General features: G+C 36.0%; 1 protein-coding gene across 3 annotated transcripts in view; it reads right to left on the reverse strand.

Moving 5' to 3' along the window:
- Nucleotides 1-21362, reverse strand: part of CapaR (Capability receptor) — a 526950-nt gene that overhangs the window by 44676 nt on the left and 460912 nt on the right. For all 3 annotated transcript variants that reach the window (XM_067787359.1, XM_067787360.1, XM_067787358.1), the window contains 4 exons: nucleotides 12583-12673; nucleotides 9815-10014; nucleotides 9294-9464; nucleotides 6180-6251 (listed from right to left, as the gene is read on the reverse strand). In XM_067787359.1, the coding sequence (XP_067643460.1) occupies nucleotides 6180-6251; nucleotides 9294-9464; nucleotides 9815-10014; nucleotides 12583-12673 (534 nt within the window). The remainder of the gene's footprint in view (nucleotides 1-6179; nucleotides 6252-9293; nucleotides 9465-9814; nucleotides 10015-12582; nucleotides 12674-21362) is intronic.

Consider the following 21362-nt stretch of genomic DNA (forward strand, 5'->3'; position numbering starts at 1 on the left):
AGTGAAAACATTTTCACCTGTGACATTCATTTCTGTTAGCCAGCATACTACCTGGCGGTCACCTTACATATGTTTCTACACTCACGGAAAAAAGTATTGTCTCAAGGAATTTTTGCAGTTTTCACTTAGTAAAACGATAAGTCACTTTTTAGTAAAAATCTGTACAAATATGTAATAAATTCAACACAAGCTGAATTCCAATATTCTTTGTTGCCTTCTATGTGTGTGGGAGTATGTGACTGTGCTGTTAATGTTGTCTAGCATATATTATTAGCGGCATAGTGACGTATCGAAACCATATAATATAACCATAATATATTTTCCAAATTTCGATAAGATTGGAAGATTTTTGTTTCATTAATGGAATTAGTAGAATTATAAAGTGGTTACCTAAAAAGAGGCGGATTTCACAAGGGCGAAATACTGGAGATTTTTAGGTATATACCGTGAATATTTTTTTGAATTTTTTCTATTATTAGACATGAAACAAATTTTATTTTAGATAAGGGGCGTGGTTGTCTGCTGATTTTGTTAGGTTTCACTTTGTGTGTATACATTGGCAAGGACCATTTCCCTACCAATTTTCAGCATGATATCTTCAACGGATTTTTGTAGGGCTTGCCAAATTTTAAAAAATAACGTTTTTGAAAAGTACCACAGCCATTTTTTTAAATTTTACCAAATAACTATTTTCAGTTATAAAGACATTCCAATCATCAGTTTATCGGTCGTTGATAATGAAATAATGAATTTCTCAAATTGTTCCAAAAATTTGAGATCGCAAGAGACCGTTCAATTTCACTGGTAATGAGTTACGGAAATTTTTTAAATTCTTGAAACATTCGATTTCGATATCGTATCCTGATCATTCGGATTTGTGCATTTTCAACTCAAGCTATTTTGGGTGCAGATAAGTCTTTGTATCGGATTTCGTCAAGGTATCTAAATTTTTACTCAAGTTTTTAGTTTTGTTTATTGAGCTGCCATAGCTTACGCCAGCTTGAAATATTTTACATAATTGTGTTTAATGACCAAATTTCTTGCTCTGAGTCTGTTCTATATTAGTAGTATAGACTGACTTTCCGCTCAACAAAATACATAATGTACGCAGGCGGAAAAACTACAGCTACAAGCACAGCAAAGATATATCGTGCGATTAATCCTTAAGGAGAACGGTCTGCGATTGATCTCTTTTGTCCACATTGGGTTATAATTGATCCCCTATAGTCCATTTGGGTATACTTGGAATCAGTCAGTTTGAAATTTATGTAGCCAATTGAAAAAAAAAAAACAATGAAAACAAACAGCAACGAAATTAATAAAATAAAAATATTAAATATGATTGAATATAATTATTTAAGAAAATTGCGGAAATCTATACCGAACCTAAAATACAAGGACCATATGTTCCATTATCGTAACATTTGTTTTGTTTTTATTGTTCTATAACACCAATACTAAAAAATTAAGAATACATATTGTATTAGAGTTTAAAAAATTATAAAATCCGTAAGAATTTCGGGACTTGTCCGACAGTACCCAAAGGTGAACAAAAGATACTTTTCTGACAGTGCCCGTAGAGGTATGTCCGACATTAGCCGTATGGATAAAAAAAGGGTCTGTCGGACACTTTCCATAGGGGTACAAAGAAGAAGTGTCGAACAGTACTGAAAGGATCTGTCCGACAGTACTCGTAGGGGTACAAAGAGGGCGTGTCGAACAGTAACAAAGCTGTACAAAGAGGAAGTGTCGGACATCCAAAAAAGGACCAGTCCGACACTACTCGTACAGGTGCAATTGGTCTCTTGACATGCCCAAAATAAATGGAATCACTCCAACCAAAGCGATCAGTACTGGCTATAGTCGCATACTACTTTGCGACTCATCCTGAATGCATTCCAGAATAGTTGTGTTTTTGCAGGGCGGGTATATATAAATATCACACACACATGCATACAGCCACAGCGGATATGGGACACAGAAAAGTGAGAAGTAAATAAGCAACTATTAGGGAAGGCTGTTCGCGAAGAGTCTTGACCCTGTGAGAAAATAATAATGTAGCAACTGACGGGTATGTAAGCGGCGCAATCTATCGAATCATCAGAGTATCAGTTTCACTTTAACACGTTGCTTGTGAAAATTGGAAGACATTGAATTGAGAAGTGCTAAATGCAGCGCAGTTTGATATACCGAATATCGAAATTTATTTATTTGATAGTTTAGTTATTCCAACCTATAACAGAAGGCGAAGAATAATCGAAAATTCTTAAAATTCGTCACAATACAATATTTTAGTTGAAATTTTCTTAATTGTTTTCAATGGGTATAGTTATACAGAAAAGATTAATTTGAATGAATTAAGCGGGGGTTGCCCTTATTGCTTTTTAAATGAATGAAAACATTTAATTGAAACAATTCTTAATTTATTATTTATATAAACAACGTGACATCAGGGCGGACACGGCGACAGCTGTTTCGATTATACCTTGTAAATTGCAAACGCATTCAGCCACGTCATGCCTTAGTTGTTGTAAACTTTAACCCAATTGCCTTCTTTGCATATTTTATTCTTTTTGCACACTACATACTTCGTATGTAATTATTTGTTAAAGTTATGCGTTTATAACACTTCAACCAACCTAAGAGTGCGGGTTGAAATCCCACTCACGGGAGAAATGGCTTTGAGGAGATTTACAAGGTATAATCGAAACAGCTGTCGCCTAGTCTGTCCTGATGTCACGTTGTTTAAAATTTTCCCAAATTATAAAATAAAAAAAGATAAATTTTTGTAAATTCTAATAAATTATAAATGTCTTTCAAAATAATTTGTATACATATTAAATTATTATGCATAATTATGACACAAAAACTGAAAAGTATTAAACATACCAGCTGATTTTATAGCTATTTCCATTCTGCCAAAGATTTCGTCAGATGTCTGTATTTTTAAATTAGAAATTTTAATCTCCCCGAAGTGAGATCCAACTCGAATACGCACCATTAGGCTAACAAATTAAAAAATTTTCGATACTTTTAGCTCACTTGTATAGCGAAAAGTTAATTTTAAAATGTGTCAAAATGTATGAGTTGACCCCTAAGGAGAAGTTTATTGGTGCTTTTTCGGAAAAATTTCGGCTGGTTTGGCAGCGTGCTTATGAACATACATATATATGACATGTGTACATACATAAAATATGTGTATTTTTGTAAACAAAAAAACACCTCTAAATATTTTCTTGTCTTACCGTAGACTAATGTTTGATTGACAACTTTTTGGATATACTTGACAAGCTACCTATTCAAGACATGCAAATTAAAGAAAACGCTTTTTCCGCATTAGTTGCTATCGACACATTTCTGGTTTATACACATTTAGTTGAAAGAAGAAGAGAGAAAGTGTAATAAATAAGTTTGATAACATGTTTTGATAACCTTTCAAGTTCTGAATTTTTTTTTAGTATACGTTTTTTAGAAGGCTGTAAATTACACCGGGACAGTTCGTATGGCACTCAACTTGAGTATAATGCGCTGCGAAAACAAAAGCAAAAAAAAGAAATTTTGAAAGAAATTGATTAGACCCACGAAGTAATCACATCAACACACGTGTTTTTTAGCAGAGGAAGTGTGAGATCCTTACTGAATTGGGAGCCATTGGTGGAGGAGGACGCAACCATCGTTAGTGTTCCCAATTGGCATCGTTATAACGAAGCCATTCAGGAATGAATGAAAGGAACTGTATGATTGAAACTCACAGCTCAACATGTTCATATATAAGATTCAGTGGCTCTCTTACTTTGTTGTTTTTTTTTTTTAGTGTTGAAATTTAAATTATTTTGCTACTGCTTCCTTTATATAAGTTTCTTCCTTTATATAAATTTCTAAAAAAAATTAGAGAATCATGCAATACATTTTTGAGTAATTTCGCTAGGTGGTCCAGGTACCGAGAAAATTTGAAAAATCGGCCGAGCTTGAAATTTTTGCTTTAGAGTTTTAACGAAAAATTCCTATAACCCAGAAATCTGAAACTTTAAACAAAACTTTGGGCTCTATTAAGTTGACATTTTTGGGATAAAAGGAATTTCTTGATGTGATAGGGATCGAGATATTAAGAAAGTCCATTTAAAACATGTGGAAACTTGCGACCGCTATTTGTGAAACTTCTTCTAGAGCCAGATTTTTAAAACTAAGAACGTATTTACTACTACTAAACTAAGAACTCAATGACAATCCAACAAGAGAAACAAAATTTTCGCGAGGAAGTCCAGTGATCGTGGAAACTCAAAAAATCGTCCGAACTTGGGAATTTTGCATTCGTGTTTTAAGGAACTTCCCTATAATCCAGAGACCTAAAACTTTGGGCTCTATTCGGTTTTAATTTTTGCTAAATACAAGTTTTTCAGATGGGACAAGAATCGCGATATTCAGAGATATTTAGAAAGTCCATATACAACATGCTAGCTCACATTATTGAAATTAAGAACATACTTCAGAACCCCATAAATGCAATATCAAGAATAATGATTTTCGCTAAGTGGTCCAGGGCTGTGCAAATTTGAAAAAACGGCCGAGCTTCGATATTTTGCTTTCGAGTTTTAAGGAACTTTAAGTTTCGGGTTTAAAGTAACTTTCTGATAAACCGCTGACCTGAATCTTTGAACATACTTCAGGCTTAACTTATAAGGTTTTGATATTTAGGATAAAATAGTTTTCTAGATGGGACAGGTATCGAGATATTTAGATATATGCAGAAAGGCAATCTAGAATTATTAAATCTTGCGATCGGGTTTTAAGTAACTAATCATTCAGCTAGAAATATGAAAGCTTAAAAATTGTTCAAAAATAAAAAAAGGATAAATATTTTTTAAGTACTTAAAATAAAATCAAAATAATTAAAATAAATGGAAGGCACGATAACCACCGAAGATATGAGAAGCTTTTCATGGCGAAAATACACTCGAAGAGCTTGCCAAATCACCGCCGAGGGGCGAACCCGCTTAGAAAAACTTTCTTCTAATTGAGAAAGCGCGTTGTTTTTATATTTTTGATGTTACTTTTACCGGTGCGTGAACCCAGATTCTTTGTTGTGGTAAGTGGAACACGCAACCATCACACCACGGCGGTCTAGCATTAAAATAGTCAAATAATAAATATTTACTTTGCAAATTAATTTTTACTACAAGGATTGCCACAGTTTGATGGTAAGAAGGCTAGAGTGCGCAAAGTAAAAAATCCTATAGCCCATATCACGAAACCTAATAAACTTTACGAGCCGAGCCCGTGCGCATCTTGCAAAAACAATATAAAAGCCTCTAATCAAATATCAACAGAAATCAGCTGTTCTATGAATCAATTAAAACTCACAGCTGGCGTATGGTAGCAACTGTCGGCAATGCAGTGCAAATATTCACAATAGTGCTATAGTACAAATATGTTTCTTTGTGTGCTCACAATCGTTTATTTTTAACAAATTATTTTAATAAAATATAGCTAAATAAAAGCATTACGACCAAAATTGCCCAAAGCTCGCTAATAGCCCGAATCTCCTTCTTTACCAAAACTTTATTTATAGATTTGGGGTCCAAATAAGAGCGAAAAAGGGATACGTACATAAAAACAGCAATTAGAAAAAATATATATGATGTTTCTAACAAAGTACAAGTTATAAATCTCTGAAAATCCAAATGCTTTTTTTAATTTGTATCCGAAGAGTGTTAGAGATTTTCGTCTATGTAAACAAAAGTTTTACACACTTTGTATGGATCTAAAACACCCTTCGGAAAAAAATTACAAAAAGCAATGCGAATATTGAGAGACCTATTACTTTTAGGTATGACTAAAATTTATTTAACTAAACTGCATACACAAAAAAAATTTAGAGAACTAAAAATAAAATTTTCGAAATTTTCTTTAACTTATTTCGAATTTTTCGGAAACTGTTTTAAGATTGTTCCGCATTGTTTCAGTTACGAGTACATAGAAGTTTTTCTCGTAAAGTATTGCGAATAAAAGTACGTCAATTTAATTGACACAAATTTTCACTGCTACTTTTCTGTTCGCTGCTGTATTTTTTAATACAAATACGGTCAGTTCGACTCCTTAAAGCACTTTGAATTAATTCTCAAAACCAAGCGGCAGAAAGTTGTACAGAGCTCTTAGTTACAGCATAATGGAATACTTACCTAACATCCGTATTACTGCTTTGCGGGATTGCTGATGTCGTGATTCGCGATGCATTGAGCAGCGTTGTACACCTGTAAGAGAAAAATATGTAACATGATTACTCAGTTAAAAGCAAGAAGAAGAGAAAAGGCGGAGAGAAGGAGCTGCTATTTTTCTGTCTACATTTACAGACTTCATAAAAAATGTATGGAAAATTTCATCAAATTATTTACTTAAATTTATCGAAACTATCGGTGATGTGATGGCTTAGCCGAACTCCATATCTCCCGACTATGTGTCTGGGTGTTTTAGGGCATTCCATCAACGCCATTCTGGCTATTAGGAGGGATGCGGGATGTCGATGACCTAGAAATGTGTCTTATAGATGTTTTGTAGGTTGAGGGTATATCCGGCTGTATTTCAATTCAACCATCCCAATATCTTGTATAGATAACAAGGAGGAAGAAGACAAAAGCGCTGCCAGCGATGCGTCGGACTGGGAAATAAAAATTTGCAGATATTTAACGAGCTCCGGTATGGAAGGGTGAATTCAAACAGATAAGAAGATTGGAGGAGGGTAAGGATCGCAGGGTGTAAAAGATCCATCCCACAGTACCTTGCAGCATTGTCGAGCGCTGAGCATAGGCCGTAAAGCCGTAAAGATATGCCGAAGGCATTTCAAGGGTTTTGATGAGAAAACCCATCGGTACAGCAACTTTGTTAACGGTGGAAGAAGCTTCAGACAGCAGAATGAAGCAAACACACGTGATCAATATGACATTGGACCGACCATTTTCTACGACTTCTGGTGTTTCTAATGAGAAGCAGCCAATTCATCTTGTACGCTGACTATATTGTGAAATGTTTCAGTTAACACAAGGTTAACCGGGACTTTGTGCGCTTTAACTATGAGGATGCTTGCTACAAATGTAGACTTTCGACAGCCTAGGTAAGTTGTATATCCTAGTTACATGAAGATGAATCAAAAAATAATTTGTTGCGTTCTAGAGTTATCAAAGAACTGCCACTGCCGCACTTTATTTCACCACTCTCCTTGTACATCAACACTACTACAAAAATGTTGCTTTTGTATTCGAAGCTCTGTAATCACAGTACTTCATCAGATAGTGTACTGGAATACAAAGAAGCATTGTAAAAACTTCGCTCAGGCCGGACCATGCATCTGTAATGGGTTCCCAGTCATAAAGGGAAAGAAGGTAACGAAAGGGCCGATGAGTTGGCAAAGGACGGTGCAGCACTCACTGAATCGGTGGTAGACGTACCAATTTGTTTGGGAGAAATCTAAAGAAGACAGGAGTTGCATATGGCCCATCAAGCAGAAAAGACGAGTATAGAAGCGCAGAGCTGCATGTTTTCTAAGACAATGCTCAAAGCCTACGATATTAGACTCAAAAAGTGGCTAATATCTCTGAAGAGAGAAGACTTAGGGCTCACCATGGGCATACTAACTGGACACATCATTCTGGCGTCAATTGTTAATAAGTTAAGCCTCGTCAATAACAGCAGATGTAGGAAGTGCGAATTGCAGTAAGAAGTGATTGAACAGATTTTGTGTGCGTTTCCTGCGCTCGCCAGGTCAAGGCACCACCTTTTAGGAGCGGCAGAGTTGCCAAATATCGAGGTAGCAATTAAGCTAGTTCCTACAAAACTTCTGGTATTTTCCAAGATGAGAGAGCTATTCTATAACAGAAGTCCCAGCACATGATTGGGATTCTTCATTTGGTCGTCAAACAAATTCTGGTAACACTATTGACAAATTTAGTCTATGTGAGATATTTATTAACCGCTCAGTTCAGCCTAACCTTCGAAGCTCGGCTGCCATTATGCACAAATGCTCTAAATAAAGAAGTGTTTTACTTTACCCTCGTTAATTTTTTAAGCTATCATAAATTTGTTTCTTTTTTATGGACCTCTACGCGTTGGCGATGGCGAGGATTTAATGATGAGCTGTACGAGCTATACGCAGACATCAACATAGTCCAGCGAATTAAAACGCAGCGGCTGCGCTGGCTAGGCCATGTTATGCGAATGAAAGATGATGCTCCGGCCAAGAAAGTGTTTCTATCGGAACCCGCCTATGGAAGCAGAGGTAGAGGGCGGCCCCCACTCCGTTGGAAGGACCAGGTGGAAAACGATTTAAACTCCCTTGGTGTGACCAATTGGCGCCGGTTGGCGGAGCGAAGGAGCGACTGGCGCGCCTTGTTGGACGGCCATAACCGTTTAGACGGTTAAGCGCCAATTAAGTAAGTAAGTAAGAACTTGTACACAGTGTATTATAACCTTGATTGGATAACGGTTGGTTGTACAAGTATAAAGGAATAGACATAGTTATAGATTTTCGTATATCAAAAGCATCAATATCGAAAAAAAATTGATTAACTCATGTCCGTCCGTCCGTCTGTCCGTCTCGCAGCCCGTTAACATGATAACTTCGGCAAATATTGAAATTTCTTCACCGCATTCGGTATACGGTTTTACCTGGATCTGGAATAGATTGGTATTGAAAATAAGCAATATCGGACGATAACCACACCCACTTATTCGATATCGAAAATTTATAAAAATGGAAAAATAGAGATAATTCAAAAAGGAATACCGCTAAGCTAATGAAATTTGGTAGGTGGATTGGTTTTATAATGCGAAGCATTAATTCTAAAAAATTTTGGTGTTGCTAGCGCAAAATATAGCTTCTCCAACTTAATTGTCAACCTCACCTACCCGTTCCGAATCCTGTTACAGCCGAGGCTCTGGCGAACCCAAGTTCCTCACGGATCTAGGGGGTGGGAGGGCGATATGGTCTTGAAGGTATCATGTGGTTATACTAAATCTTTCCCGAGATTGTCGGGTTGGTGATTTAATGGTGCTTGTTAACGGGACATATTGGATGTGCATCCCGCAAAGGACCATCAACATCGACAGCACTCCGCAAGGCCTCCGGAGAATGTCCTTATCGCTACAACAACAACAAACACGCCCACTTTTCCTAAAGCTCTGATAAGGCAGCCTTATAACACTATTAATCACACAAAGCAAACAAGTGCACAGCTGGGTATGTAATGTTCGCTTTCACCCGAACTTGGACTTCCTTAATTTTTTTTTTTTTTTTTACTCACCCAACTGCAGCGTCGTGCTGAAGCGTATTTGAGCGCCCATTTTGCCATACAAAATAAAAATGATAAACATCGGCACAACAAAGAATACACAAAATGATACTTCGAATAATGGAAAATTATCGGGATAATTGATCATACTGCAAAAAGCGGATTCCGGTATTATTTTGTTAGCTTTTTGAGGAAGAGAAAAATAAGAATACATGAAAAATATCATCAATATATTTAATAATTGAAAAACGTGTACTGCATTATGTTTGCATAGCGGACACAATACTCAGGCTTATGTACTAAAGTTGTTGTAATCAAATTTTATTTATTTTATTTAATAAACAAATTTTAATAACAAACCCGGAACGTAAATAACGAATTCAAACAATAAAAAGTTGAATTAAAACAGTGTACACAACCAAATATTTATTTTTCATATCTGATTGCTGCTCTTTTGGCTGCGGTCAGCTTAATGGAGGTAATAAAATAACATTTCATATATGTATACAAATAAAAATGGTTAAAATACTCACTCAAAGGATATTCCAAATAAATGATGTCTGTTAGCAGACCAAATGGTATGGCACTTATTAAGCTGACAATCCAAAGTGCAGCAATTATACGTACGGCGCGCTTAAAACCGCTCATCGCATACAAATGTAAAGGATGACAAATGGCAAGGAAACGTTCCATGGAGAAGGCGACGATGGTAAGCACAGAGACGTACGTCGAACTGAAGAATAAAAGAAACATTCATAAAGAAATATACTTTTGTATGACTAACAAAAATATAAGAAAAGGAGTAACCATACTTATATCTTTCATGAATGTATGTATGGTTAGGTAGAGAAGCCGCTCACAGGAACTTTCCGAACTTAACTAGGAGATATTTTGTACTTTGGACTTTCTTTGGTAACTACCAGTTGGGGCGCATTCTTTCAAATTTATGTTTCTTAATCATTTTTTATTAAACGTCTAAGGTAAGGTTGCACTGGCCGGTCCAATAGAACCTCACATAGACTGAATGAGGCTAGTAGTGTTACCAGAAGTTTGTTCAACGACCAAAAACTGAAAAATTCTATAAAAAACCATAACCTATGTTATAAAATAACTGCATTAATTTGGAAAATACCAGAAGCTTTCTAGAACCTATAAAACTTGGCGCTTTTAGATCTGACAGCTATGTCACACCTTATAGCTTAAGTCTTAGCCTGGCCAGCGCAGAACACGAGCGCAAAACATGCTTAATTGTTTCCTCCTCCAACCCGCCCTTCACTGATCAAGCCTTATTTAAAGGTATGTGACGACAGAACGCAGAGTCTAGTCAGAATACCCGACATGAGTCTACAGTCCTCTCTTTTAAATGATAGGAGTAACTTTGTTAGCCTAAAGTTGTAAGACCTACATATGATATTCGACACTTTGCAGCTTCGCGCTTGGGTTCCCGTTTGCTCGATATTGTGCACCTTTCGCCCTCTCTTAATCTCACCCAATCTAATTGCGACGTCTTCGGAGCAAGCTTCAAGGAATGCGCCTCTTTTTAGCAAGTTCATCCGCTTTTTCAGTACCATCTATTCCCATTTGCCCTGGGACCCAATATAGATTTATTCTTTTCCCTGCCACAATTCTTTCCAGGGACTGCTTACACTCTAACACACTTTTAGATGCTGTGCTATGTGAGACTATTGCCTTAATAGCTGCTTTAATGTAGTCACCATCGCTTGTCGTTTGGAACCATCGGTGTACACATGCATCGCCTCGTCCGCCATTTCGGCACCCTTGTGCCAATCATCCAGCTCTATTGTGTAGAGACCCTTCAAAGTGCAGATACGCAATTAATGACTCTGTACTACTTGGGCTGTATGGTTTGCGCTGAAGCTGTCCGAGGCATTGAGCCTCGTTGCAGTTGTTGACCCTACTTTCTTTGCCACCGGGTCTACATGTGGATTGTATTAAATGACTTGCTTTCCGAAATTATTTTAAGTAAAAGCGTAAGAAATATTTTCTTCGCTACCCCAAGGTTGTCGAAAAATCGTGCGCTCAGAAATTTGAGTCGTCCTCTCCGCAGTTCTAGATATCGACAGAGAAAGTTATATGTCGACCCATCTTCCATCTCATCCAGTTATAAACATCGACAGAGAAATATATAAAGCGAGTCATTTTCTCTCTCGTCTTGGCAGCTTCACAAGTTGTTTTCGAAACATCTGCGCAATAGCACGGTCACTTGTGATGACCCTAGTACACGGGGATCTTTTGGTCTTGAGACCATATTTTTATGCCTGTCGTAAAATAAATAAGCACTCTACCATCTTATGTATTTATAGATTTCGCTTAAGATATTGCTCATTTTGAAACCCGTCCTGACCATCTCATTAGCAAATTAGATTTTTTAAATATTTCTGCACCCGGGGTCATTAAAATGGACATACAAATGTTCTATAGACGCCGGCAAAGCTCGACCTCTCCGTACGATATACGACTTTATCATGTTCGATCCTAGAGGCTTCAGAGCAGCTTGGCTGTTAACAAAGATCTTATTGCATTGCATTTGTCTCTGAGCCTGCACTGTGGTAGAGCAGTATAGCTGCTTCACTTTAGTGCGGATCTTACACTCCAGTTTTCAGAAGGTCCGTGGTACTGATTAATCGGAAAATTCGTTGACCACTTCCCATTCCCTTTTTCAAATTGGGACATGTGTTGAACTCAGCGTCTCTATCACTGATTGAGCCCACCTCTCAATATTCCTTCTGAAAGTTAGTAATGGCCTCAATATAGCCGTCTTAAGTTAAAATGTCGTTATGCTTCAAGTTTTCCCTACACGAAATTCTGCATCCTGAGTTGCCTCCCAAATGAAGGCTTACTGTTAGCTTGCCTGCTTTTAAGAAAAGTTTATAAAACGGTTTTCCAAATCATCACAAAACTAAAATGCGACTCAATACCTTTCTTAATAGTGTCAGACGAAAGGATGTCGGGTACCTGATACAGGACAGAATAGAGCGCGCTCTGGTGTTATCACCACCATGTAAGTATCCTTAAATACCGATCAGGGGTTGTTTTTTCTCTCTGCATTTGAACTTCACAATAAAAACTCTACTGCTAGATTCAAAGAAGTTTTATTCATGTAACTAGCCACAGACAGCAATTTCACTCCCACTACTATTTTGACGCTCACTTCCGCTTTCTGAGATATGCAGTATGAAAGACTGAATAAATACGGCCGATGCAACATACATACATATACACATGGAACACTTGAATCTTTTACATATGTATACATGTAGATAAACTAAGTTATACTTACGCTTCTGAAATGAATGCACGTATCTTACAGAATGGCAGTCCAAACAAGTAGGGATACTGATGCCAATACAAAAATATTTCCGCTGGTAATCCTGGATTTCGGAAGAAGAGCAAATTAAGAAAGAGTTCATTAATATTGTATGTCAATTCGCATAAAAAATCCAGTTTGGAATGCAATGAAAAATATCAAAGTAGAGAAATGATATCTTATATGGTATGTACGTGGCATATTTCAGAGATAAATACGGAGATTTTGGTTTGGTTTATTCATTTCTTCTTTCGTTATGACAAAGTGACTTAAGTTAGCATCATTTAGGTTGATATATATATAAGAAAAAAGGTAAAATATGATATAGAAAGTGTTGAATGCTATAACTACCTCTTAAACATAATCGGAGCGCTCATAATACAGGAATCCGATATGAGTTCGAAATATGAGGAAAATATGAGCCTAAGAAATCTATTTAAAGCTTATAAAATGAAGTCGCTAAATATTTTGTATCACCATCACTTCACACAGAATGCTCCCAATTTAAACGATTTTTGGCATTTGAAAGCTTAGCAACGTGAGATGAACATTTTCAATATAATTTTAAGGTATATATTATAGGGGCGAGGTAAATTGCCAAAATGTATTAAAAAATTATAAAATTTTTGTTCACACAGCTATAAATTCTAAAACGGATGAATCGATTTTATAATTTCTTTGCAGTAAAACTTTGAGATATTTACATTCGTTCTGCATCAAAAAAAAAAAACCTGATTCCCTTCTAATATGAACAAAATTGTCAAAACAAAAGTAAACTTCTTTCCAAGAAATGCAGTGCATGTGTTTGTTTGCTGTGAACTGTGCGAGCAAAATTGCCTTGAATAGGACAGCATCACATTCTAACTTGAGTTAGATCGTATGGTGAAATAAAATAATTTAAAAAAAATGTTTAAGTTAAACGGTTTTATTGAAAACAATACTTACATGAAATAATAATAATATTAAAAGCTAGAAAATAATAAGGTAGGTCCTAGGTACTAGTCATCACACTCCTCATTAATCTAGGGCGTTGATCAGACAATTAAATAAAAGGGTTGGGCGCGTGAAATTTCTAAAAATGTGAGGCGTAACATAATCTGATTAAGGTTCAGTTGGTCTTATATACATACGACTAACAAAAGAAATTTGACGCGTCCAACGCTTTTATTTAATTGTCTGATCAACGCCCTTGATTGATGAAGAGTCTGATGACTAGTACCTAGGACCTACCTAATTATTTTCTAGCTTTTGGTATTATTATTATTTCATGTAAGTATTGTTTTCAATAAAACCGCTTAACTTAAAATTTTCTTTTACTTATTTTATTTTCAAGTTTTTAGTCTTTATTTAATTGCCTATTATTTCTCATTCTATTTAGTTCATTTAGTTACTCGTTATTACAAGGACTCTTTCCTGACAATTTGCTACAATCTAAGACCTCAATACATAATCCTTCCAAAGACTTTACTCGAATCTGCGCCCCGTATTTTGTCCGTCCTCCAACTTCAAAATATTTTGATGCCACTTCTACCGGACTGTATGTATTATTTGTTCCAAATATGAGCTAAATCGGATATTATAGGTCGCTTTCTATTCTTGTATGTATTATGTGATACAAATATGAGCCAAATCGGACCACAAATACGATTTTCGTGAATATCTCGATCTTGCGCCACCTAGCGGAGATTTTTTTCATAGGTCGTCTTCTATTCTTGTATGTATTATGTGTTCCAAATATAAGCCAAATCGGATCTCAAATACGATTTTTGTGAATATCTCGATCCTTGCGCCACCTAGCGGCGATTTTTTGATAGGTCGCTTTCTATTCTTGTATATATTATGTGTTCCAAATATGGACCAAATCGGACCACAAATACGATTTTTTTGAATATCTCGATCTTTGCGCCACCTGGCGGCGATTTTTTTTTTCATAGGTCGCTTTCTATTCTTGTATGTATTTTGCGTTCCAAATATGAGCCAAATCGGACCACAAATACGATTTGTGTGAATATCTCAATCCTTGCGCCACCTAGCGGCGATTTTTTTCATAGGTCGCTTTCTATTCTTGTATGTATTATGTGCTCCAAATATGAGCCAAATCAGACCACAAATACGATTTTTGTGAATATCTCGATCCTTGCACCACCTAGCGGCGATTTTTTTCATAGATCGCTTTCTATTCTTGTATGTATTATGTGTTACAAATATGAGCCAAATCGGACGACAAATACGATTTTCGTGAATATCTCGATCTTGCGCCACCTAGCCGAGATTTTTTTCATAGGTCGCTCTCTATTCTTGTATGTATTATGTGTTCCAAATATGAGCCAAATCGGATCTCAAATACGATTTTTGTGAATATCTCGATCCTTGCGCCACCTAGCGGCGATTTTTTGATAGGTCGCTTTCTATTCTTGTACATATTATGTGTTCCAAATATGAGCCAAATCGGACCACAAATACGATTTTTGTGAATATCTCGATTTTGCGCCACCTATCGGCGATTTTTTTCATAGGTCGCTTTCTATTCTTGTATGTATTATGTGTTCCAAATATGAGCCAAATCGGACCACAAATACGATTTTTGTGAATATCTCGATGCCTGCGCCAGCTAGCGGCAATTTTTTTCATAGGCCGCTTTCTATTCTTGTATGTATCATGTGTTCCAAATATGAGCCAAATCGGATCAAAATTACGATTTTTGTGAATATCTCGATCCTTGCGCCACCTATCGGAGTTTTTTTACTTATTATTGCATTGTCATCGGGTTCTGAACTATATTCCAAAATTCAAGCTTGTAGCTTATCGGGAAGTTACTTAATGATTACGTGTGGTTCGGGACGATGGAGATTCGCTCGCATGTAACACGAAAAAGAAATGTAAAAAAGAACTAGTTAGTGTCTTACGGAAAACAACACTTTCAGTAATCTAGTTAATAACAAAAATTTCTTTATTCGAGAATTTAAAATGAAAATTTAGAATTTAAAATTGAAAGTATTTAGTGAATCAAACTTTAGCTTAATTGTATGGAATATACACTTGGAAAAAAGGAATGTTTACCTTCGGTTTGGTTGCTGGAGCTCACTTGAAGACGTTGAGAAAAGAAGTGAAGTGAAAAAAAAAGGAAAAAGTCCATGGCACCCGCCGATTACTAATCGTCGAGTTTTCCCCTACTCAATTAGTTCTCGGCGGTGCATGGCCAGTTACCGGTAATACTTAAGTGTACGGGCCGCATTAGGGTGACCCGAAAGTTATTTTAAAAATATTTAGGCTGGTGGCCTAAACACTTCAATTTTAATTACAAAATTCGTGCCAGCCATCCAACCAGCCAGCCTGTCAAGTCGAGTTAATAAAACCGTTTAAAAAGGGCACACATGCATACAAATGATGTTGACATGAGCGCGCCTAAAAAGTGTACTACGCGGTGTGCACCACTACTTATAAACATCCACTCCAGTTTACTTATAAACATCCACTCCAGTTGTAAAGTTTCTGTTGATATTTATCGGCTTTGACGTGGGTGGGAAATATATTGCTCTTTTTCTTTATACATATTTACTAGCATCCCCAAATAAAAGGATGGATTCGAATGTCATGACTATGTAGCTCATAACGCAGCAAGAGGAGATATAGATACATAATCCCCACAGACGGCTACAGGGAGTGCAGTGAACTTTGGTCTTAAATTCGAAAGCAATATATCGCATTGCAAAAAGCTGCTTTCATGCGCGTTAAAATATACTTGAAAAATGTAAAAAAAAATCTTTCGCACATTCCTATGTGTTGATAACACGTTGTTACAAGTAGTAGATCAAGAGGAAATTCGACACTATATCCAGAGAATTTTCACTTAATAAATTCTCTGTTATATCCTCAAAGCTGCCATGAAAAGTATTGTGACGAATATTAGTAACACTAAGTGATACTCACATCACTAGTTTGATGCTAAGCAAATGAAGCCACAACAACAATAAAGCAGGCAGTCACTTGTATCTACATAAACGAATCAATCATTATATCTACACATATGTACGTACCAGAGATCTGCTTTTATTACTAATAAAATTAGTGCACTTAGTCATGACCCAAAAAATTTTGTCTTAATGTGTACTTAGTCAAGTACAGAAAAATACTATGATTGACTAGCACATAAAATAGAAAATACATACGAGTGCCCCGCAACACATATGTCCCATACATATATGACATTGTTGAGTATAAACCAGGCATGCTTAACCAACGAACCGATATCATTTCGTTACGATAATTAACGTTAATAAACGAAACAAAGTCATTTCGTTTCGTTTATTAACGTTAAAAACGTCAAATTAACGTTAAAAACGTCAAATTAACGAAATGATTTTGTTTCGTTTTCTGCCATATCCCAACGAAATCAAATAGTTTATGTTGATTATTAATTTCAAACTATGCTGGCAAAGCTGATTGATGGCGGAGTCATTAAAGGTGAAAGCATTAGCCGAGCTGATTGCAACTTTTCTCATGAATTTTGACAGTACGAACATTTCTCAGAGTATTTTTGACATTACCACCAACGAATTACACAAACAAATTACATGGAGTTTGTGTGTGTATGTCCGCTCGTTGTTACCACCTTACGGCTTCACTATGGCTATAGCATTGCCAGCACAATTCAAACATGAAGTATCACGGTTTTGTTAACGTTTTTAACGTTAACGAAAGCTTTTCGTTTCGGTTAAAAACGAGATACAATTTATCTTGATAATTACTTTATCGATAATATTTCGAAGTGTTTCAACGGAAACGGTGGAAATTTTTTGATAAACGATTAGCTTAACGTTAAGGTGCATCCCTGGTATAAACTGAAATCATGGTCGCTTTAACTCAGTAGCACGTTGGTTTCGTGTGTAATACACTGTATACTTCGTTTATTATCGGTTTTTCTTTAGCGCTGTATTCAGTTTAGTTTCATGTACATCGTTGTGTTACTAGCGTCCAGCGTTGACAGATTGACGACGCCGTCGTCATTTTGACGATTTTAATCTAGAATGACGCTTGGACGATTTTCTAATGAAAAATGACGATTTAAGACTGCCTTTAACATTTCCGAGCAAGAAAAAGTCAAATTTAAACAAGATTGTGTTATTTTAATAGTGAATTGTGTGATCAAACTAAAAAGAGTTTTGATTTTAGCAATGTTGAACTACAAAACTTAAGGTTCATGGATCCCAAAGACGTTGTTCTTTTCATTTGGTCTTTCAACATTCTTCACACACAATCGATCAGAAAATTGTTCAGGATATTGATATCGAGTATGGGTAATTGAAGTTTTTAGAATTTAAGACATATTTTGAAGACATTTCTAAGGTTCCCCCAGAAGTTTTTTGGAAAACTATTTCTACTACCAAACGAGCTGACTTCGTTGCAGATGTAAGGTGCTTGTCATACTCATCACCGAATGTAGAACGAAATTTTCAACAAATTTAAACAAAATAAACAAGTAAGAAAGGCTAAGTTCGGATGTAGCCGAACTTTACATGCACAGATGAGAGCTTTGGAGACAAAATAAGAGAAGATCACCATGTACGAAAATGAACCTAGGGTAACCCTGGAATGTGTTTGTATGACATTGGTATCAAATGGAAAGTAATAAAGAGTATTTTAAAAGGGAGTGGACCATAGTTCTACAGGTGGACGCCTTTTCGAGAAATCGCCATAAAGGTGGACTAGGGGTGACTCTATAATGTGTTTGTACGATATGGGTATCAAGTTAAAGGTATTAATGAGGGTCTCAAAAGGGAGTGAACCTTAGTTGTATATGTGAAGGCGTTTTCGAGATATCGGGCCAGGGTGACCCAGAACATCACCGCTAATTTATTTATATATGTAATACCACGAACAGTATTTCTGTCATGATTCCAAGGGCTTTAGATTTCGCCCTGCAGAAATTTTTCATTTTCTTCTACTTAATATGGTAGATGTCACACCCATTTTACAAAGTTTTTTAATGTTATATTTTGCGTCAAAAAACCAATCCAATCACCATGTTTCATCCCTTTTTCGTATTTGGTATGTAATTATGGCATTTTTCGAAATTTTCGATATCGAAAAAGTGGGCGTGGTCATAGTCGGATTTCCCCCATTTTTAATACCAAAATAAAGTGAGTTGAGATAAGTACGTGAACCAAGTTTATTAAAGATATATCGGTTTTTGGTCAAATTATGGTGTTAACGGCCGAGCAGACGGACAGACGGTTGACTGTGTATAAAAACTGGGTGTGGCTTCAACCGATTTCGTCCACTTTCACAGAAAAGAGTTATCGTCATAGAAGCTATGCCCTTACCAAATTTCACAAGGATTGGTAAATTTTTGTTCGACTTATGGCATTAAAAGTATTCTAGACCAATTATGTGAAAAAGGGCGCAGCCACGCCAATTTTTAAATTTTCTTTTATTTTTGTATTTTGTTGCACCATATCATTACTGGAGTTGAATCTTGACATAATTTACTTATATACTGTAAAGATATTAAATTTTTTGTTAAAATTTGACTTTCCAAATTATTTTTTTTAAAAAGTGGGCGTGTTCGTTATCCGACTTTGCTAATTTCATCATGATATCTTCAACGACTGCTAAATTACAGCTTGCAAAACTTTTAAATTACCTTCTTTTAAAAGTGGGCGGTGCCACGCCCATTGTCCAAGATTTTACTAGTTTTCTATTTTGCGTCATAAAGTTAACCGACCTACCAAGTTTCATCGCTTCATCCGTCCTTAATAATGAATTATAGCAGTTTTTCGGTTTTTGGAAATTTTCGATATCGAAAAATTGGGCGTGGTTATAGTCCGATTTTATTCATTTTAAATAGCGATCTGAGATGAGTGCCCAGGAACGTACATACCAAATTTCATCAAGATACCTCAAAATTTACTCAAGTTGTCGTGTTTACGAACGGACGGGCGGACGCACATGGCTAAATGAATTTCTTTTTTCGCTCAGATAATTTTAATATATAGTCTATATCTATCTCGAGATTAGTTTATGCCCTTACCGGGTATCGTTATGCGAACAAAATTAATATACTCTGTGAGCTCTGCTCAGCTGAGTATAAAAATGAACGCGAAAATGTTAAACTAAGAAATGAAATATACTGAAAACAAATACCTTTTATATGTAATAAGACGTTTTTGTCACGAAATGAATTAAAAAGCTTTCATATGTTACATATATGTGGCAACAAGAAATAACAACCAACGACAATTTTCAGGAAAGCGTTTTTAAAGATAATATTGTTGAATGAAACCGGCGATCTCATCGTACGGCCCCTGGTAATAACCATATTTCGTCTTAACTCGACTTTGGTTGTTATTGGCTGTTGCCATAGATATGACGATTTTTGACGATTTTTTGGACAGCGTTTGACGACATGGAAAAAAAAATATATGGCAACGCTGCTAGCGTCAGAAGAATGATAGGACTATATTCATTTTATTGCACTGTTGTCTTACCGATTCCAATTAGTGTTTTCGTATAACACGGTTGACTTTCTTGCTCAATAAGACACTTGAGTACTGAACTGCTTCGTTGCTTATGAGCGGTTATTCATTTTATAAAGCATGACTATGTAAATGGGTTTTAGTGGATATAAGTGCTTGATATTCTTTGTTTGTGTACGCACTAATACTCATTTTTTTGTTAGTCCACTAATAACCTTAAAAGATGAATAATTGCAGCTTACTGGTACGTACACGCAGCGGAGAAGAGACGCACAAACACATGCATATATCTTATCTGAGATGCTCAAAAAAGTAGGCAATTGTCTGTGGAAGTGTCACTCACATATACACGCGTATATGAGAAGCTATAAACGTGCGTCTGTAGTTATAATTTTATAGCAATAACTAAGTAAATTCTGGAAACGCCTAGAAGTGTGGAACGAGGAAATCGGAGAGTATAAAGGAGCGCAATCTGAGCAATCAGAAATCAGTTTCATTTAAGCACGCTATCTGTCGAGCAATAGAAGTGTTATTTTGAAAGTAGGTTAATAAAGACCATTTTGCATTATCGAATATTGGAGTTATTTATTCAACAGTTTAGTGATTCGAAGGTTAGTAGAAGGTTGCAAATAAGCGGAATTGCAGTAAATTCGTTACAGTGTGTTGAAGTATACTTAATGTGTATATATGTAAGTATACTATTTAAGAATATGTGCACGTGTGTTTAAGTATCCTAGACACAATTTTCTTTTATTTTTTTCGACCTACGAAGACGACTTTTTTCCATATATCAGATATACTTACATCTACATAAGTTATCGCAGTACTGTTTAAAACAAAAGCAGCAAAAATTCTATGTCCATGTAATCTCTCAATCAGTGTCTTATGAGTATGTTATTGTTGTTTTAAAAAAAGTGCGTGCCATGCCTACGATTAATATGGATTTTGAAAATGTCATCACTCCGAACTTATATTTCGTGGAGAGCTCGAGGAAGGAGGATTGAGATAGACAAGCGAATGGAAGGTTGAACTGTACGGTCAATAAAGACCTCACGTAGACTAATTTTGCCCATAGTATAGGGAAGGGAAAGAGAAAAATAAAATGAAAAACCAAATCGAATAGTAAAATTTTGAGAAACGTCAAATGAAAGGGCAGAAGGGAAGGGAAAACAGATAGGTTAAGAAAGAAAGGAAATAAAAATGGGAATAGAGAATGGGAGTAGTAATAGGCATAGAAATAGCAATAGTGACAGGATAAGTATTAGAAATAGGAATATC

The sequence above is a fragment of the Eurosta solidaginis genome, chromosome 5 (assembly GCF_040869045.1).
Source record: "Eurosta solidaginis isolate ZX-2024a chromosome 5, ASM4086904v1, whole genome shotgun sequence".
Classification (NCBI taxonomy): Eukaryota; Metazoa; Arthropoda; class Insecta; order Diptera; family Tephritidae; genus Eurosta; species Eurosta solidaginis.